At 42.9% G+C, this 16,202-nt stretch overlaps 2 protein-coding genes across 6 annotated transcripts in view; one reads left to right on the top strand and one right to left on the bottom strand.

Moving 5' to 3' along the window:
• The window catches only part of LOC111065176 (poly(U)-binding-splicing factor PUF60-B), a 100,799-nt gene that overhangs the window by 67,594 nt on the left and 17,003 nt on the right, over nt 1–16,202 (top strand). For 2 of the 5 annotated variants that reach the window (XM_041594960.1, XM_041594958.1), the window contains one exon: nt 2,870–2,914. The exons of 2 other annotated variants lie outside the window; for them this stretch is intronic. In XM_041594960.1, coding sequence (XP_041450894.1) covers nt 2,870–2,914 — 45 coding nt within the window. Of the gene's footprint in view, nt 1–2,869; nt 2,915–9,570; nt 10,003–16,202 lie in introns of those variants that run through there. One more of the 5 variants, XM_022353231.2, reaches the window with a different exon arrangement.
• On the bottom strand, nt 11,405–15,680 carry LOC111065654. The gene is made up of 3 exons (XM_022353953.2): nt 15,539–15,680; nt 12,282–13,023; nt 11,405–12,209 (listed from the first exon to the last, which is right to left on the bottom strand). Exons 1-3 carry the CDS (start codon nt 15,678–15,680, stop codon nt 11,405–11,407), a joined length of 1,689 nt encoding a protein of 562 aa, XP_022209645.2.

Below are 16,202 nucleotides of genomic sequence, written 5' to 3'. Positions count from 1 at the left end.
GTTTTGATAAATTGTTTGATTAATGGACGCATGTGCGTAAATATGGTTTAAGTGCTTTTGCAGTCAGCGAAGGGCTTACGTATCAATAGGGGGAGGTGGGGGGCTACGGGGCCTGTGAGGACACTTCATGACTGTGACCATTAAAAATAATTTCCTTTTGCGCTTCGCCTAAAAGCGCACCACAAACCGCAGAGGGAGCGGCGAGACAGCGTTTCAAAAAGAGAGGGGTCGGTACAGGGGCTGGCATGGGATGGATAAAGAGGGAGACAGCTGAAAATGACAAAATCTGTCGGATGCCAGGGCGATGTTCATAAATCAAAATGACACCCATGCCTGCCACACACACCCACACACACACAGAGAGAGAGAGAGAGAGAGAGAGAGAGAAAAGCAGAGACATTTTCCACATTTCCGTTGCGCTCATTAAAAAATTGAGCGCCATTTGCCAAAAGCGGAACATTGCGGGACATTGCGTGGGTTGGCCGGGGGGTGGGGGTGGGATGGTCTGCAAGAGAAATTGCATGTCCTCTGCCGCTTGAGCATGCATATGCATACATATGTCGGGCGTAAAAAAAACTCCACTCGAAAAAACTAACACATCATAAATCTTGCACAAGTATCCTTAAGCGTTGTCCCCCCCACACCACCCCACCCCACCCCACCCACAGCCACAGCCACACCCAACCATTGCGCAAAAAAAAAACCCATCCACATAAAAGGCAAAGCGAACAGAAGGGGCGTGGTAAAGTGGGGGCTGTGTTAAGATTTTTGCTTTTTTAATTACAAAAGCCTTCAAACGGTTCGTTGGTTGGTCCATTCCATTCCATGCCGTTCCGTTCTGTGGGCTGTGTCGGGCGCCCATAAATATGCAGCACTATTTTTGTTCACGGGTTTTTCTTTTCATTCCCTGTTTCTCTCTCTCTCTCCGTCTTTTACCTACTGTTCATATATGCAATAAGAAAATTTGCCAAAGGCCAAGCCAAACGCTCACGTGGCGTTTACCCATGACATGTCCAAGCTGTCGTCGTCATCGTCTCATCTTTTGCAGCCTTCATCACACTGCCCAGCCACCATTCCACGCCCATACTTATACATAGGAAAGAGTCCTTGCCCGGAGCGAATTTTTTGTTGTTCAGTGGCCGCAACAACGGCTAAACTTGAGACTTTTGGCACGTGCAATCTCCTCATCGCACTCTGCACTCTCTCTCCCCTTCTGGTGTGTGGCTGAAGGAGCAAAACTTCTGCCTGCCCACCCACATAGTTCAATATGTTCTCTAATGAAACTTGTGCCAAAGTGTGATATTGATTGTAGCACCGATAGAGCTAGGGCAGAGCGGGAGAAAGATTTATATTGAGATTGAAAGAGCAAAAGAGAGAGAGAGAGAGAGGGAGAGAGATGGGCCCTCAGGCCCACAGCAGAATTTCACTTCAGTTCTGTAAGTTTTTCGTGTAACTTTTCTGAGATGAAAAGTACTTGTATTTGCATGAGAGTTTCTCAGCTCAGCTCAGCTCTTGGCTGAAATAAATCATCACTGGCTTTGCTTTAAGGTAGGGAAAATCAAGGAACTTGAGCTGAAAGATTGAACATTTTGTGTAGGTGGAAGAATTGTGGCAATCAGCCTCAATAAGTTTCTGGCTTGGCAGAATTGAGAGACTAAATACTTTAAAACAAATGATTAATCTGTGACTAAGTAAGCGGGAAAAGATTATATTGTATATTATTCTATGGGTGCAGTCTCTTAGCTAATTATAGCATACATTTTATCAAAATTAACACACAATATTTGCTAACAGATTTAAATACTTGTCAGACAATGTTCTGGACAATAATGCGGCCCCATTTCGCAGACAGAGAGAGAGATTGATTTAATTTCCTTATTTATTGTATGCTTTTTGGTTTTCTTTCTATTGAAAACCTTTTACCTTTGCCACCTCAGGGACACATTGTTGTATTTTTATTTAATTTCATGAGTCTTTGCATGTATAAATATCAGTAGCAGTCTGTTGTAAGTATTCCTACTTGGACACATATAGATATCATTTCGTATTATTGCACACTTCATTTCCCACTTCAATGACAACGATGATCTGGCAACTCTCCATGAAGGGACTCCTGCACCCGCATCGCATTTGATACGATTTTATTCATCCGTGTCGCACGCCCCAAACAGGGCAACAACATCCCCCAAAGTTTTGGGCCCCCCCCCCCCCATCGCCATGCCCAACTTCAAGTTCTTCCTGGCCAAGTACTGAAAAACAACAAAAACAAAGGAAAAAATAACACTTCCACTTCCGTTTTGCATTTGATACTAGGGTTCTTCATGCTCCTCATCCAACTCCACCTCCTTCCCGGCTCCTTCGCTTTCAACGCCGTTGTCGTCTACTGTTTTTGTTGCGCTTTTTTTTCCCCCCATAAACTTTTGCAGATTTTCTATCTTCCTCTCTGTCACTTTTGCTGCTCCTGCTGCTGCTGCTGCTATCTCTCTCTCTTGTTGCTGTAGCCCTGGGGGTATCGTCTAACCCTCGCAGGGAAATGCAATTTACAGCATTACAGCAAGAACAACAAAAAATTGACTTTATTTTCACCGTAAGCGAATCCTCTTAAAAGAAAATAAAAATAAATAAACAGAAAATTAAATTTCCTAGATAATATTGTTGTAGATATGTTATTCTAGACGTTGTTGCTACTCCATCATTATATCCTCAACCTTATCCCCGTAATCAACTGTTGTGCCTCCTTTCAATGATCTGAAAAAGAAAAAGAAAAGACAAAACGAAGCAGAAAAAGATAAAGAAAAAAAAAAACCATCATAATTGACCTCATTATAATTGCATTTCCTTTTTTCGTTCTCCTCTGTGTCTTTTGCAGGTCAGTATCTGAGATGAATGTCACATCACTATACGAGTACGCTGGGTAAGCCATTCGATTTAAGCTTAATTACGGATGCTGACAAAATTATTGATTGAATGTTGAGCGACCGATGAAAAGGTTTTCATCGGAAGACACAAGTGGGCGAGGCGAAAGCCCATCATTGAATTATGTCCCCTTTCTCTCCCTCATGTCATAATATTTCCCGCAACCTGTTTCGGATTATGCATATTTTTATTTTCATTTTCAATTCCAGTTTTTGTTGTCACACTGCCAAAAAACCATTAAACCCACAAGCCAAAAACAAAAGCTTTTAAAGCGAAAATTCAAATAAAAATTGCATCAAACTTTTGCCGAATGGAATGGCATTTGGAGTGGGGATAAGCACAGAGGATTTTGGACTACGAGTGGCAGTGGCAGGACAACTTGAACTTGGTTTTTCGCTTTTGGCAGCAGCAGCTCATGCAGCTTTATAATTGGCATACAAAAAGTATCCAATGAAAAGCGAAACAAAGTTGAGCCCCAGCCCAGCCCCATAGGGAAAGTAAAAATATACCCAGCCCTACAGTTCACTTTTGCTTAAAGTTTAAGTGGTTACAGTACTTCGCTGCTTCTTTTTTTTTTTGTATGTTATAACGATTTTGTGTGGGTTTTGTTGTTGGATTTCAATGAGCTCAGAGCTGGAGAATTTTAAGTGAAATTATCAACTTGAAGGAAATTAAATTATAGCCTCGTTACACACAGCAGCTCGTCAACGAAATGGCTTCAACTTCTATCGTACAACGTTTAAGCGTGACTGGGCAATTTTCCAATCAGCCAAGGGTCAACTTTTCCAGTCTTAAGACAGTACAACTTTTCCACCATCAAATACGTAAATAATACAGACTCTTTTCTGCGGAAAATCTGAAAAAATTACGCTGAACATCCAGCTGTAATTACTGTTTAATTTGTTTGAATCATTTCCTTGAAATGATTTTAATATTTTATGGAAAATGTGTACAGCAAATCTTACTGCGAATAATTGCTGCAAATGTAAATCACTTTATCCCGCCAATCTTTTTTTCAAACCGCTTATTTAAAAGTTGGAAATAACTATTAAAATGGTTATGCTGTTATCCTGTCTATACGTCAGCAGCACATTTCGCGAGCATTTCCAGTTGGAAAACAATTTCGACAATTTGTGTAAATTGAAAGCGTTTATTTGATTATTTTTGTGCAGCGTTAAAAAAATTAAATATTCGTTATAAATTGCTTAATTTTTTTCCCTCTACCCCCCCAAACGTTTGGTTCGTGTTAACGTATGCGTATGACAAAAGTGAAATACAAACTCATGTTTTACAATTTAAGTAAATACAAAAAAAAATAAGGGAAAAAAAGAGAGGAAGTAAAGGGCAGAAAGAGAGCGCAAAAGCAGTGCCAACAAACGACAAAAATTGCGGTGAAGCAAAAGTTGGTCCGAAAAGCTGTACAGAACACCAGAACCCCAGAATCACGAGTCCATGTCCATGTCTGTGTCCGTCCGTACATACGGGATGCCTCTGCTGCTGTAGCGACCTCTGACCCACCCAGGGGGGGAGGGGGCTGACTGGCATATGCAATTTTTTGCAATATTTACCCAGCAGGGAAAGGGAGTGGTGTGGAGTGAAGTGGAGTGCAGGATGGATTTTTTCATACGGGTTTTGCTGAATGTCATTGTTAAAAGTTGTGCTGCACTCGTTCGGGGGAACAGTTAAGAAATGCCAAAAATCGTATTGCTCTCGCTCAATGAATTATAATGTAGGACCCCCATCCCCCGTTCAATTTGTATTGTGTCACACAGTGCTATGGCATAGTGGGGTGGTACACTCCTGCCCAGTGGGAGCATCTTTGCATAATACAACTCGCATGAAAAAAATAAAAAGTAAAATCTGACATTTCGTGTGGGTAGCACATTTTGGGGTATCCAGGGATGGCTGTCAAGCTTAATGGTAAGTAAAGTAACTTTTGGATTTTTGTGGCATGCTGTTACCCACTCCACCCGACCCCTTTTTTTTTTGTGAGTTGATGGATGCTCTTTTATGGGTGACAGTTCCAGTGCTCGTGAGGGAAAGGGAGCTGAGCGGATTCTTCTTTAACTTGCAAACTACATTCTTAGTTAAGTGAGGATATGTTGTGGCTACACTAATGAACTACTTACTTGTAGGTTTTGTGTTATATTATTAGAATTCTTTTCTGGGTTAGAGTGTCATTGGAAAAGGCAATAATTGAAGGGCAAAGGCAGAGCAAACAACTAGGAAAAATAAGTTATGAAGGGTATGAAATCCTGGTATACATATTCTATGCAGATTCAGTGAAACTAAGGGAAGTTCTCTGACTTAGAAGAAGCATCGTTTGGGCTCTTGAGACTCAGAGTTTTTAGCAGTTTATGGACTCTTTTTTACTGCCCTCATTCAGTTCTTAAAAACCTTTAAAAAAAATCCACTGATTGGCTCTTCATCTTTTGCGTGTACTTGAAATTTTCCCCATCCTTTGACCATCAAAAACCACACGGCAACAGGCCACACAAACACAAGCACACACGCACACACACATGGCGTATGCTTAATTTATTTTCTTAACCTTATTCGGGCGAAAAACAATTTGGGTGGTGAGCGAACAAAGCTGACGGAAAGAGCAAACAAAAGTCTTAATTAAATTACTGGAAAATAGCCTGCCCGCCCTCAAGTTTTGAGGCGTTTCGCCTTAAGGTTACTTTTCTGTTTCGGTGTTCGATGGGTGATGCCTTTTGAAGTAGACCGGAGGAAGAAAACTTTTTTAGGGCCTGCTTAAAGGCGTCAGAGCAATGGGACGTGGTGGCAGGGCTAAGATTTTTGCTGACTCCACACTTACGATGGGGGTTTTTCAATCAAAATTCAGTCACACGGAGCCACCTTCATGGGCTAATTTATTTAGCAGGCAATTGGCACGTAAAGGGTTAATTGTTAGCCAGTCAGCATTTTGCTGTGTGTTTGTGTGTGTGTGTGTGTGCTCTCGACTCTGACTCTGTTCATCGATTCTGCATAAATTGCAGATGTTGTTGCCCTTAACGCCTTTATGGGTACTACTTTTGTATGGTTCACACTTTACTTCAACGCCTTTTCTGTTGATTTTGTTGCCTACAAAACAGCTGCGGGCTGCCTTGGGACCCTCTGGTACCTCTAACCCAAATTGTGGCCATCACAAGGTTATTTCCTTGTGTGGATGGATTATTGAAATGTAAATCTAAAAATCACTCATACGCACCATTTGACAGGAGCTACGAATAGCTGCGGGCTAGCCGAAATTACAAATAAAATAAATATCAAACTTATAAAATGAAATTATTGAGCGCAAATATCAAACAACTGTCCACCATGTATAAAATTCTATAGGAAAACAAGCAATTTCCCTACCTTTACACATCGCTGCCACTTGTCTCAATGCCCTTTCAGCAGCATAGAAAAAAAATACCAGAACATGCGGCTTTGCCCGCTACCAAACGATTTTTCCATTTGCCAGCAATTAAGCCAGTTTTTTGTAACAATAAATTGCAGTTGCTGCCAGCTGTATATTGACTTTCAATTTGAGTGTCGGTTAGTTGAGTGTCGGCAGCTGTTGGACTGTTGGCTACCCAAAAAAAAAAGATTTCACACGAACATAGGGTAGGCATGAATGAGGGGACATTTCCAAGTGATTCTTTCAATTGAATGGAAATATAGTAGATAGAATTATTTTTTTAAAATACTTTTAAGTGCTGCTGTCAATTGTTAAAATTCAGATTAATAAGAGTTAAAATATTCTCCAAATTCCATAGAAATTCCTTAAGTTCCCTTAATTTTTGTCTGCTATTTGAAAGCATATCTAAGTATAATCTTCATTTACAATACCCCCCATTCAATGCATTCATTGGCCACATTCAATACCTTTGAAAGAAAGTAAAGAGAGCGAAACCCTATTCGATTTTTGCCACCAACAGATACTTTTTTCTCCAGATACTATCTATTATAGATTACATTCGCATTGGTCTCCATAGATTTGCAAACATTTGCCAATTGGCAAACAAATGCCAAATAAATCAAAATCAAATACTGAACGGATCGGAACTCTGCCTGCGCAAACCCTCTGAAAAATGGAAAATGCTGGTGGAAATGGAAATGGAACCAAGCCCCTGTGGTGCCCTTAAAAACATGTTCCCTTGGCCGCTTTACAAGCCAACCTCTGTTTACCCCTCACCACCTGTTCGCCCCTCTCCATCCCCTTTCCACCCACCTCTTGGCTTGTACAAACACGTAATCGAATAATCCAATTTGTTTGCGCAAAAAAAAAAAAAGAACTGAAACTTTTTCATAGTAAGGCTTCCTTCAGTTGACGATGACGACGACGACAACGGCAGGGGTCGGGCTCGGTCTCGGTCTCGTTCTCTGACTCTGACTCATACTCTCAACCAACCAAATTGTGGCCCCTCATTCTCATCCACCTTTTCAGCTAATTGTTTGAGTGAGTTTTGGGTATAAGTGCAGCGCCCACAGCACAAGGCACATCCACCACCAACCATCATCCCATGGTAGCAGCGCCCCGAAAAGACCTTGTTCAATTTGGAATTGTCTGTAAAATGATGTAATTGTTACCTGCTAGTTGGATTTTGATAGTTACCTCAACTTTCGTGTCAGATGGGGAGGAAAAGCCCCATTCCATCCTGAATTTATGACTGTGCTGTGTGTGGGACAAAGTTTTTGCACCGTGTTGGTGTGTCTGCTAAAAGTTCTGTGAATTGATTGAGAATTATAAATGGAATAAAGTTTTAATAATTAGCTTATATTTGGAGCTTAATCCTGGAGATATGAATGATATCCCTATCTCTTCCGAATCTCAATTTATCCAAGGTGGAGGTCCTTCATGTCTGAAGAGTCTTCATCAAATCCATTCAGTTCTTCATTCAATGCTCTGTTAATGTTGTTGCGTGCCCAACAATTTTTCGTCTCTAGTTAAAAGAAAATCATTTAATTAATCCTGCCATTGAATCCTTTTCATAAAAGGTTATTGATTGAATTTCCACTCGGGAATGCATTGAAATTTCTTCCGCATAATTGGAACCAAATGGAAGTCTTTATACCTTAGCTTACCCTTTGACTTCCTTCGGAGAATCCTCTTACTTTCATTATTGAACCCTCTGCTCATGTTAACTAATATTATTTCTTCTTGGAATCCATCCTGTTCATCTTCGATGGGAGCTCTTGCCAATATCTGCAGCGTAGGTGCAACCAATGCATATTGACTTGAATACTCTTCATATATTTGCATGTAAATATGCCCTGTGCCCTACTTTATTGAATCATTTCCAATGAATCCTTCAAAGAAGCTCTACTCCTCCTCAATTTCCTGTGGTGGTTGCTTCCTCGTCGTCTGCCTTCCTTCTGCAGCATTCATCTATTTGCTCGCTAAAACTATTGCTTCTTCCAATGAATTTCTTCGATGGAAGTATTCTCCGCAATCCTTGTGAATATTTCCTTTAATCAGCAGTTTGTGTGTCTGTTTAAATTTAACAGTTCCCGAGAATTTCGCTGAACATTCAGCACCATTCAATTAACTGATTCGTTCAAGCTATCCTTTCAATCAAGTAAACATTCTGTTGGTCACCAAACCGATGTAATCCCACAGCACCACTGCACCACAGAAGCCGAACCGAACCGAACCGAGCCCCTGGTGCCAGCCAGGACCCTCGGACCACCTGCTGGGCATGTTGTCAGCCCTGTGCTATTCACACCCACATGGAAGCCATCGCATGCGGGTTTTTGTTCTGCTACAAACTCATCCAACACTGTCCAACAACGCATGGAAGTTTTGCCTACAGCTTTCCTCTGGCATTGACAGTTGCTCCTTGGGTGGGTTTTTGGTTGCTTCCTCAAGGCTAAAGCCGCTCTCAGCGATGAGCAGAAGAACAGCTTGGCTAATCCTTCTACTTATTTCTGCAACAAGAGCAGCCTAAGCCAAAGTAAAATGCTCCTGCTCGCTGCCCCTGCTCCTGCCAAAGTCAAACAAAAGGCAAACTTATCTGCTGGAGGGCTCTGTGCCTGTTCCTGGGTGGTGTCCTATCCGGAAGCCATTGCGGGTTTGAACACGAAGCTTTGTGCGAAGGGGACACACAGACACAGGTAACCTAAACGGAAGCAGGAGGCGCGATACTTTATGACAGGTTGGATGGGACTTGGGTTACTGCCACATGGCAGCCGCCCCCCCACAAAAAAAGAGAGACTGGTCTGGTAGGTAGAACCGCCCTCATATACCCCTCATTCTGCCAGGAATTAGGAATGCATTGTCTGACGGCTCAGCGCCAACCGCCAACACCCAACCCTCCCAACCCTAACCCCAACCCGAGCCAGGCCGTGTTCTGTTCTCTTTTCAGCCATCAGCCTTTGGTTCGGCTCTTGGTTCGGTTTTGCAGTTCAGTTTTGTGCATTTTGTGCGTCAAACTCTTTGGCTCAAGTGCGGGCCACATTTCATAGGCTTCCCTGAGACCCAAGCACCCACTCCCTCCAGTACCCAGTACCCAGTCCGCAGTCTCAATCCCAGTCCCTTGGCGTACCCTACTACCATCTCTTTCAACCATTCACTGGAAGACGCGACACAAATTAGCCATTTCTTTTTATGTAGCTGTCTTTCCATTTAGCTGAGAACAATTTCAGTTTGCTTTGCAGTGCACAACCGGCAACAGTCGACGGGGGGCCGTTACTTACTCGATTCATTTTACTCGTTTCATTGTGTCTACACCGGGCCAAAAAGGAAATTATCCGACAAGTTTTAACCAAGCAAAAAAAAAGAAATAATTCCTTTTAAATGTGCGAGTTTCTTGCTCGGATTTTTGTGCTAATTCAATTTAATTCACTATAATTGAATTATTGCCGCTGCAAGTGAGGGAAAAACTCAAGGAAATCTTCTTAATTTACTTAGACAATTTTTGTGCTGCAACTGTGTGTGTGCGAGTCCCCACCCCCAGCCCTAATTTGCTGATTCAACCGAAAGGAAGTGGAATCATCATAATAAGATCTTACTTCGTTTACTTAATCAATTTGTGCATACTAAAAAGAGCGAAAAAAAATATCTGCTTGTGAAATGAATTACCTAGAGACCATGTTGTGGTAAGGAAATGTCAGTGAAAATATATAGAAAACTATTTTATGGAGAAATTCATTCAAAATACGACAAAGAACCGACGTAGAAAATTATTGTGTGCAAAACTGGATATCATTTTGTTTTTAATGTACATACTTGCACTTTTTAAAGTTGCCGCTTTGTGATCTATAATTTATATACAATTTTGTTTCATCAACTCTTTAAATATTTATTTTCAACAATTTTTGAAATAAACTTAAATATCCTAGATATATTTTTTTGGCTATTGCTTGAGCAAATCAAGTGTAATGGGGGAATATTTTTGTGTTTCCTTTGCCAATATTTGCTCACGTAATTTTCTACGGCAAACGCGAAGGCCAAGTTTTTTGCCGGTTTTTCGGGCTTGTGTTGATATTGCCTTTGGGCCAATTTTTGTTGTTGTTGTTGTTCACTCAAATGATGCGTAAAAATCACATTAGCGGCAGCCGTGCGACATTTTGGCATGGTCTCTGTGCTCTTTGGCCTCCACATCTCGCTGTCTGGACCCATCCAATGGCCCGAAAGTATGCCATGGTTTGTTTTAGGTTTTTTTTACGAGGGTGGATTCGGCCCTCAAGCGCGTGCTGGCCAATTAAAGCCCAAGCTTCAAGCTTGGCCAAGTTTTTTAATTTATGTGCTGCGCAAAGAACAATGCAACAACAAAGTTTAATGTCTCCCAGCAGATGAGATTACACGGAATACTCGTATGACATTAATTCCAAAATTAACGGAATTTTGGGGGTTTAATCTTTGAAATCTAAAGTATAACCAATATTCCCAGCCAATAATTGAGGGATTTATTTCAGCATTTCCTAGTTTAATTCAATGTTTTATTGTAATAGTTACAAAAAAAAAACAAAAAATTTCAAATGAATTTTTGTTCTGATTGTTTACCAATTTCTACTCTCAAATCGATTGGTACACATTTTTTGTTGTTTATGGCTGTAGATATTTAAAACTAAATGCAAAGGTTGCTTCATACAATTTCCATTAGTTTCACATTAAAAGTGATTAATTTTAAGCATACATTTTCGGGCATCAAACATCGCTGCTATCCTTCCTCCCCCTCTTTATTTTCTATTCCCCCCGCAGTTTTTGTGTGTTCATTTCGTTTCCTAGTTTTTGCTGCATATTTTTTTGTGTGTATCCTGTTTTGCCTGTTGCCTGTGACTGGCACATGAAAAGCATTTTACACATGGCAGCATTTTTTAATTTTGCCAGCCAGCCAGGCTTTTAGAAATGGAACAGCACAGCTCCTCATACACACATACTCGTGTACTTATGGCACAAACACACAGGCACACATGTGTGTGTGTGCACTTACTAATTAGAAATAAAAACGCGAACTGCACTGGCATTTTGCTCATTACATTTCCCCCCGCTACTATTCTACTCGACTGTTCTTCTATTTATTTGTGCCTTCTGCCGCTTCTGGCGGCTGACATTCCTTCCATAGGGTGGCCTGTCATTTGTCTCGAAATAATAGACACCCTGTCGTCGGGCCAGCAGCAGCTCCATTGAGGCATTGGCCAAATCGCCGCCCATGCTGTGGCATTTGTCGGTCGTCTGCCTGGGGCAGCGATGGAAGCGGGTCAACTGCTGCCATTCGCTGACCGCACAGCCGCGTGCGGGAAATGCCTCGCCGGGCCGCAGACTCTCGGCAAAGAGGATGAATGCCCGCCAGTGGCTGCACTCGCGCCAGAAGCAGCCCGGCTGCTGACTGCCCCAATTGGCGTAGAAATCGGCATGGCCCAGCGGGCGATCGAAGCCGTAGCTGCCGACACTGGTGTGCAGCACCTCCACATAATCGGCATCCGCTTTCGCCAGACGCTCCTTGTCCTGGGCATAGCGAAAGAAGGGCAGGGCCGGATCCAAGGCACGGATCATCCGCAGGCGACCCGTCTGCAGGTGCTTGCCGGCCAGTCCGGCCACATGGGCGCCCATGCTGAAGCCCACCAGCTGCAGATCCTCAAACCTCAGACCGGCCTCCCGATGCAGAAAGTCCACGAATTTGGCCAGCACCTGACCCACGGGCTTCACCCGATAGCTGGCCGTAATATAGTCCGCTATGGCGCCGCGGCCCCAGTCCACGGTGAAGATGTTGTAGCGGCCCTGGCCCAGCGACAGGTATGCCGGCAGCAGGGCGCTGTAGATATTGGCATTTGCATTCCCCAGCCAGCCATGGATGAGGATGCTAAAGCAGAGCAGAGAAAGAAAAAGAGATTACACTGGGGGCAAATCCATCTGAAGTGCCACACCCACACACCGTGTCGGATTGAAGGGATTGAAGCGCGACTGGCGCAGGGAGGCGGCATCATAGAGATGCACCGTCTCCGTGGTCACGGCCCGTCCATGTCCATCCACTGGCAACACATTCAGGCCGAAGGCGGCACTCAAAGTGCTGCCCACTGCCTGCTGAAAGAGCCTTCGATTGGGCATTGCCGTTGCATCCATTTGATTGCCGGTTATGGTATGCAGCTGGAAGTACGTGTGTCGTTCGGCATTGTACAGCAGCTTGTAGTCCGATTGCAATCGAAGTAATTGTTCATCTGTGCCCGGACTGATGGCCGAGTTATGACCATCCAATATTGGCAGCAAGCTCGTGCTGCTGTCAGAGCTAAAACTGAAACTAGAACTGGGACGGGGTCTCATTAGGTTAGACAATGACAGCAGCAATGGCAGTCCGTTTGCCATTTGTGTGTCAAAGTAGTTTGTCTGATGCTGCTGCTCCGGCTGCTGCTGCACCGGCTGCCTGCCCATCAGCCCCAATGTAGTCATCATCATCATCATTCTCATGGCACTTTCCACTTCATTTGTCACTTTTACTTGCACTGCGGGTCTTGACAGCTGCCCCTGCATCAGCTCTTGCTCCTGCTGCTGCTCCTGCTCCAGCTGCAGCAGATCCATCTGCTGCAATTGATTGTTGTCTGCATTGTCCTTCTCCAGTCCATGGGCTTTGTAATCAGACTCTTTTACGAGTAGTTTTGCTGCAGCCAGCCACAAACAAACTGCAAACGAAAGTGCATTAGACACAAGAATCTACGACTACAGAGATCATCCACAAATGAGGCTGAATTCACTATGGATGATGATGATGATGATGCTGATGATGGTATGTTGCTGTAGATGTAGTCACCTGCCTGACAAATCAGCAGCATCCTCATCGTTACGGCTGTGGCGGGTGGTGGGTTGTGCTTAGGTTAAATCCGGAATCCAACACAGAAACCAACCTCAACGGGCAGCAACTGACTGATAACTGGCTGGCATCTGGTTGGCCCCCTCATTACTCGTCGTATTTGGGACACATTTTCACATTTATATTTTTGTGTACTGCATTTCTCTCTCTATCTCTCTGTTTCTCTTTCTCTACAACTGATTAATATGCAGAGCTTCACACTCTCTGCTCCAGCAGTCTGCGCTCTGGGGGCCTCTTCATTGATTTCTTCTTAACAAGCGGTAATTGTTGGCGGATGAATGACTGTAACTGACTGCTCTCTCTCTCTCTCCCACACCCATTAGCTGCTAATCGGTTGAGTCCATAAATGTTCTGCCAGAAAACAGTTTGAGACTGAGAGGGGAAACAGAGGGGAACAGCGAGAGAGAGAGATGAGTTTTGAGGTTTTTTTTGGGGTATCTGTGCCAGTGACCAACTTTTTGTGTGTAAGCTCGCCATTTAGCACTTCCCAAGTTCCTTCTTTTTGGGATAGGTCCATCTATATAGTAAGACTTTTAATAGAAATAATAGGGATAACTGTAGGTACAGGTTGAGTAGACATTGTTAACATTAACTAAAGTTCTTGCAAGGGAAACGTCAGGGAAAAGCTAATCATTTTCTGTAGACACTTCTTTTCCTTATATGAAAAACTTCTTTAAAACTTTCAAAACATTTTCTACAAACACTAAAAAATCTACAAAGCAAATTCTACTGTGGATAGGATGGATACTCACGTTATTCATATTTCTAACACTATGTAGAACCCACAGACAATCTTTAACACTGCAAGTGGCTGCTTGCCATTACATTACAAATGTATTTCCTGTGCCACGCACATCTTCCCTGCTGCTGCGAGGCTAAACCTGAAGAGGGGCAAGCCACAGCTCGTGCCGCATAAATGTGACCAAACATCTGAGGTTTGCCCTACGCAGCACAGGTTACGTATCAAAGATGGAAGTACCATTATGGGGTGAGCGGAGGCTGAATTTAATTGCACCTTGCAACGCTCCTAATTGATGCAGAATTTGCAGTCATCCCAAATCAAGAGCAATATTGCGCACCCAAAGCGGAATTCAAATATAATGTGTTACGATCAAACCTACTACATTTCACAGTATCTGCAGGAGTCTAGCTATAGTAGATGAAATTTCTTAGGGCTCAGGTGATAGCTCAGGCACATTCTGAACATACGCCAGAGCATTTGAAAGCATTACCCTACTGTTGCCTGAATTCTCCTGATAACTGCTAAGTAGGCTATTAAATCGGTGGTTTGTTAATTTTAAATCAATCTTGCATATATTTTTATTATTATAACAAACAAAAACGTATTACACATTGGCAATTTACACTTAAGGAATTTTTGATAAGCCCCATGCCTATTGGTTACCACATACTAATCGTGATTTTGCACATTTCCCTTTTTTGTTTACTTTGCAGGTAAGTTCACATATTTCGCGACTACGCATACGAATCCTGACAGCCGACACCCGACAACCGGAAGCGGCGGCAGTCGCCATTTTAACGACATCCGGCGCGTGCATTTCTTGAGCTAAAATAAGTGAAGGACGCAGCTATCGCTGATCGCAGAACGTGACGAAAACAACGGCGAATGAAAAGTGTGTAGAATGAAAAATAACCCCACGAAGCCCCCCCATTCGAAACCAGAAGGTAACCCTTGGCAGACTTCTCCCTGCTTATCTGGATGTTTTTTTTTATATTGAATATGATGTGGCGAGGACATTTCAATTTATGCTGTAAAATCCACAGCCCCTTACTGCTGCTTGGGGGGGATGGGGGTATGCGGTACAGCACAGAGATGATGATGATACAGCACAAGTTCAATGTACAATCTCAGATTTCTGCATTTGCATTTTGTGTTGCTGGCTGCTGGCTGCCGGCTGCCCCATTGTTTTGTTGCAAATGCAACCCAACACTCAGACAGGATTTGCCCTGGCACTGAAGAGGAGTTGTAAGGGCGCAAAAAAAAACAAAAACAGAAACAATAACGCGGCAATAATCGATTAAAAAACAGCGACTGTAAAATGAACTCCAGAGCAGGAGCGGAGGCCCCACTCCTTGCTTATGGCCTAAGCTTTGTTTGCCTTTTGCCTCCATGGCCGCAGGCTCAGTACAAATGTCACTCGAGTGACTTTTATTACGAGGATATACACGTACAATATTCAGCATGTACAGAGGGGGGAGTACTCTGGACTCGGGACTATTTGCCCGCAAAATACTTGAGCCAGTCTTTGGTGTCAGCATTTAGCAGACAAGTGTGTCTCCAGCCTCGTACGCGGGTAGTCTCGTACCCCCTTCAAGATCCCGAAAGAAGCATTTTCTCAAGTGCCACTTCAAGGCATTGCATCCTGCGAACATAAGCAGGATGCGTTGCACGAAGATGAGTATGAGAATGATGCTGCTGCTTGCTGCTTGCTGCTGACTCAGCCACATACTTGGGGGAGGACCCTTTTGTGGCGGCTGCTTGCTCCTTGTCGCTGTTGTTATATGTAAACAATGACGCAGCCTAAACGAATTTGTTACATCAGTTAAGAGCTCAACCAACCGACCCAAAAAATTGTTGACATCTTAATTGAAGATTTATTTCAATAGCAAAGTCTGCTGCTTGACGTGCCGAAATGTTGCTTGAAAGTCGTTCAAAAATGTTGTCTAAAATGTAAAAACTTTTCTGAGCCAAACTTTTCTTTTTGTGGCAATATTTTTTTATTTATTTCCCAAAATAATTTCTGTGCCAAAATGTTTATTTCTCCTTCAAACTTAACAGCATCGAAGTGTACAGAAAAGCTTTAACTGCTTTGTGTGAGATTCTGTTAAGGATTCTATCCTATCCTGTATCATTTATCCTGGATGAAGTCTAAGCGAGAGCTTTTAGCTCTCGTGTTTTCTATAATTTTTGTTGTTTTATGGCTGGTCATGGTTGTTTCCTACCAAAAGCTTCGCGGAAGCTTTCCAAAA

The sequence above is a fragment of the Drosophila obscura genome, unplaced genomic scaffold (genome assembly GCF_018151105.1).
Source record: "Drosophila obscura isolate BZ-5 IFL unplaced genomic scaffold, ASM1815110v1 contig_4, whole genome shotgun sequence".
Lineage (NCBI taxonomy): Eukaryota > Metazoa > Arthropoda > Insecta > Diptera > Drosophilidae > Drosophila > Drosophila obscura.
The sequence above is the reverse complement of the archived record's forward strand: the minus strand, read 5'-3'. Positions and strand labels throughout refer to the sequence as shown.

What these genes read in the sequence shown, in the direction of transcription:
- LOC111065654 (XM_022353953.2), bottom strand. Translation starts at nt 15,680, where the DNA reads ATGTGGCTGAGTCAGCAGCAAGCAGCAAGCAGCAGCATCATTCTCATA. An exon ending in CTTTCGGGATCTTGAAGGGG is followed by an intron (nt 13,024 to 15,538) that starts GTACGAGACTAC and finishes TTTCGTTTGCAG; the next exon opens with TTTGTTTGTGGCTGGCTGCA. An exon ending in AATCCCTTCAATCCGACACG is followed by an intron (nt 12,210 to 12,281) that starts GTGTGTGGGTGT and finishes GCTCTGCTTTAG; the next exon opens with CATCCTCATCCATGGCTGGC.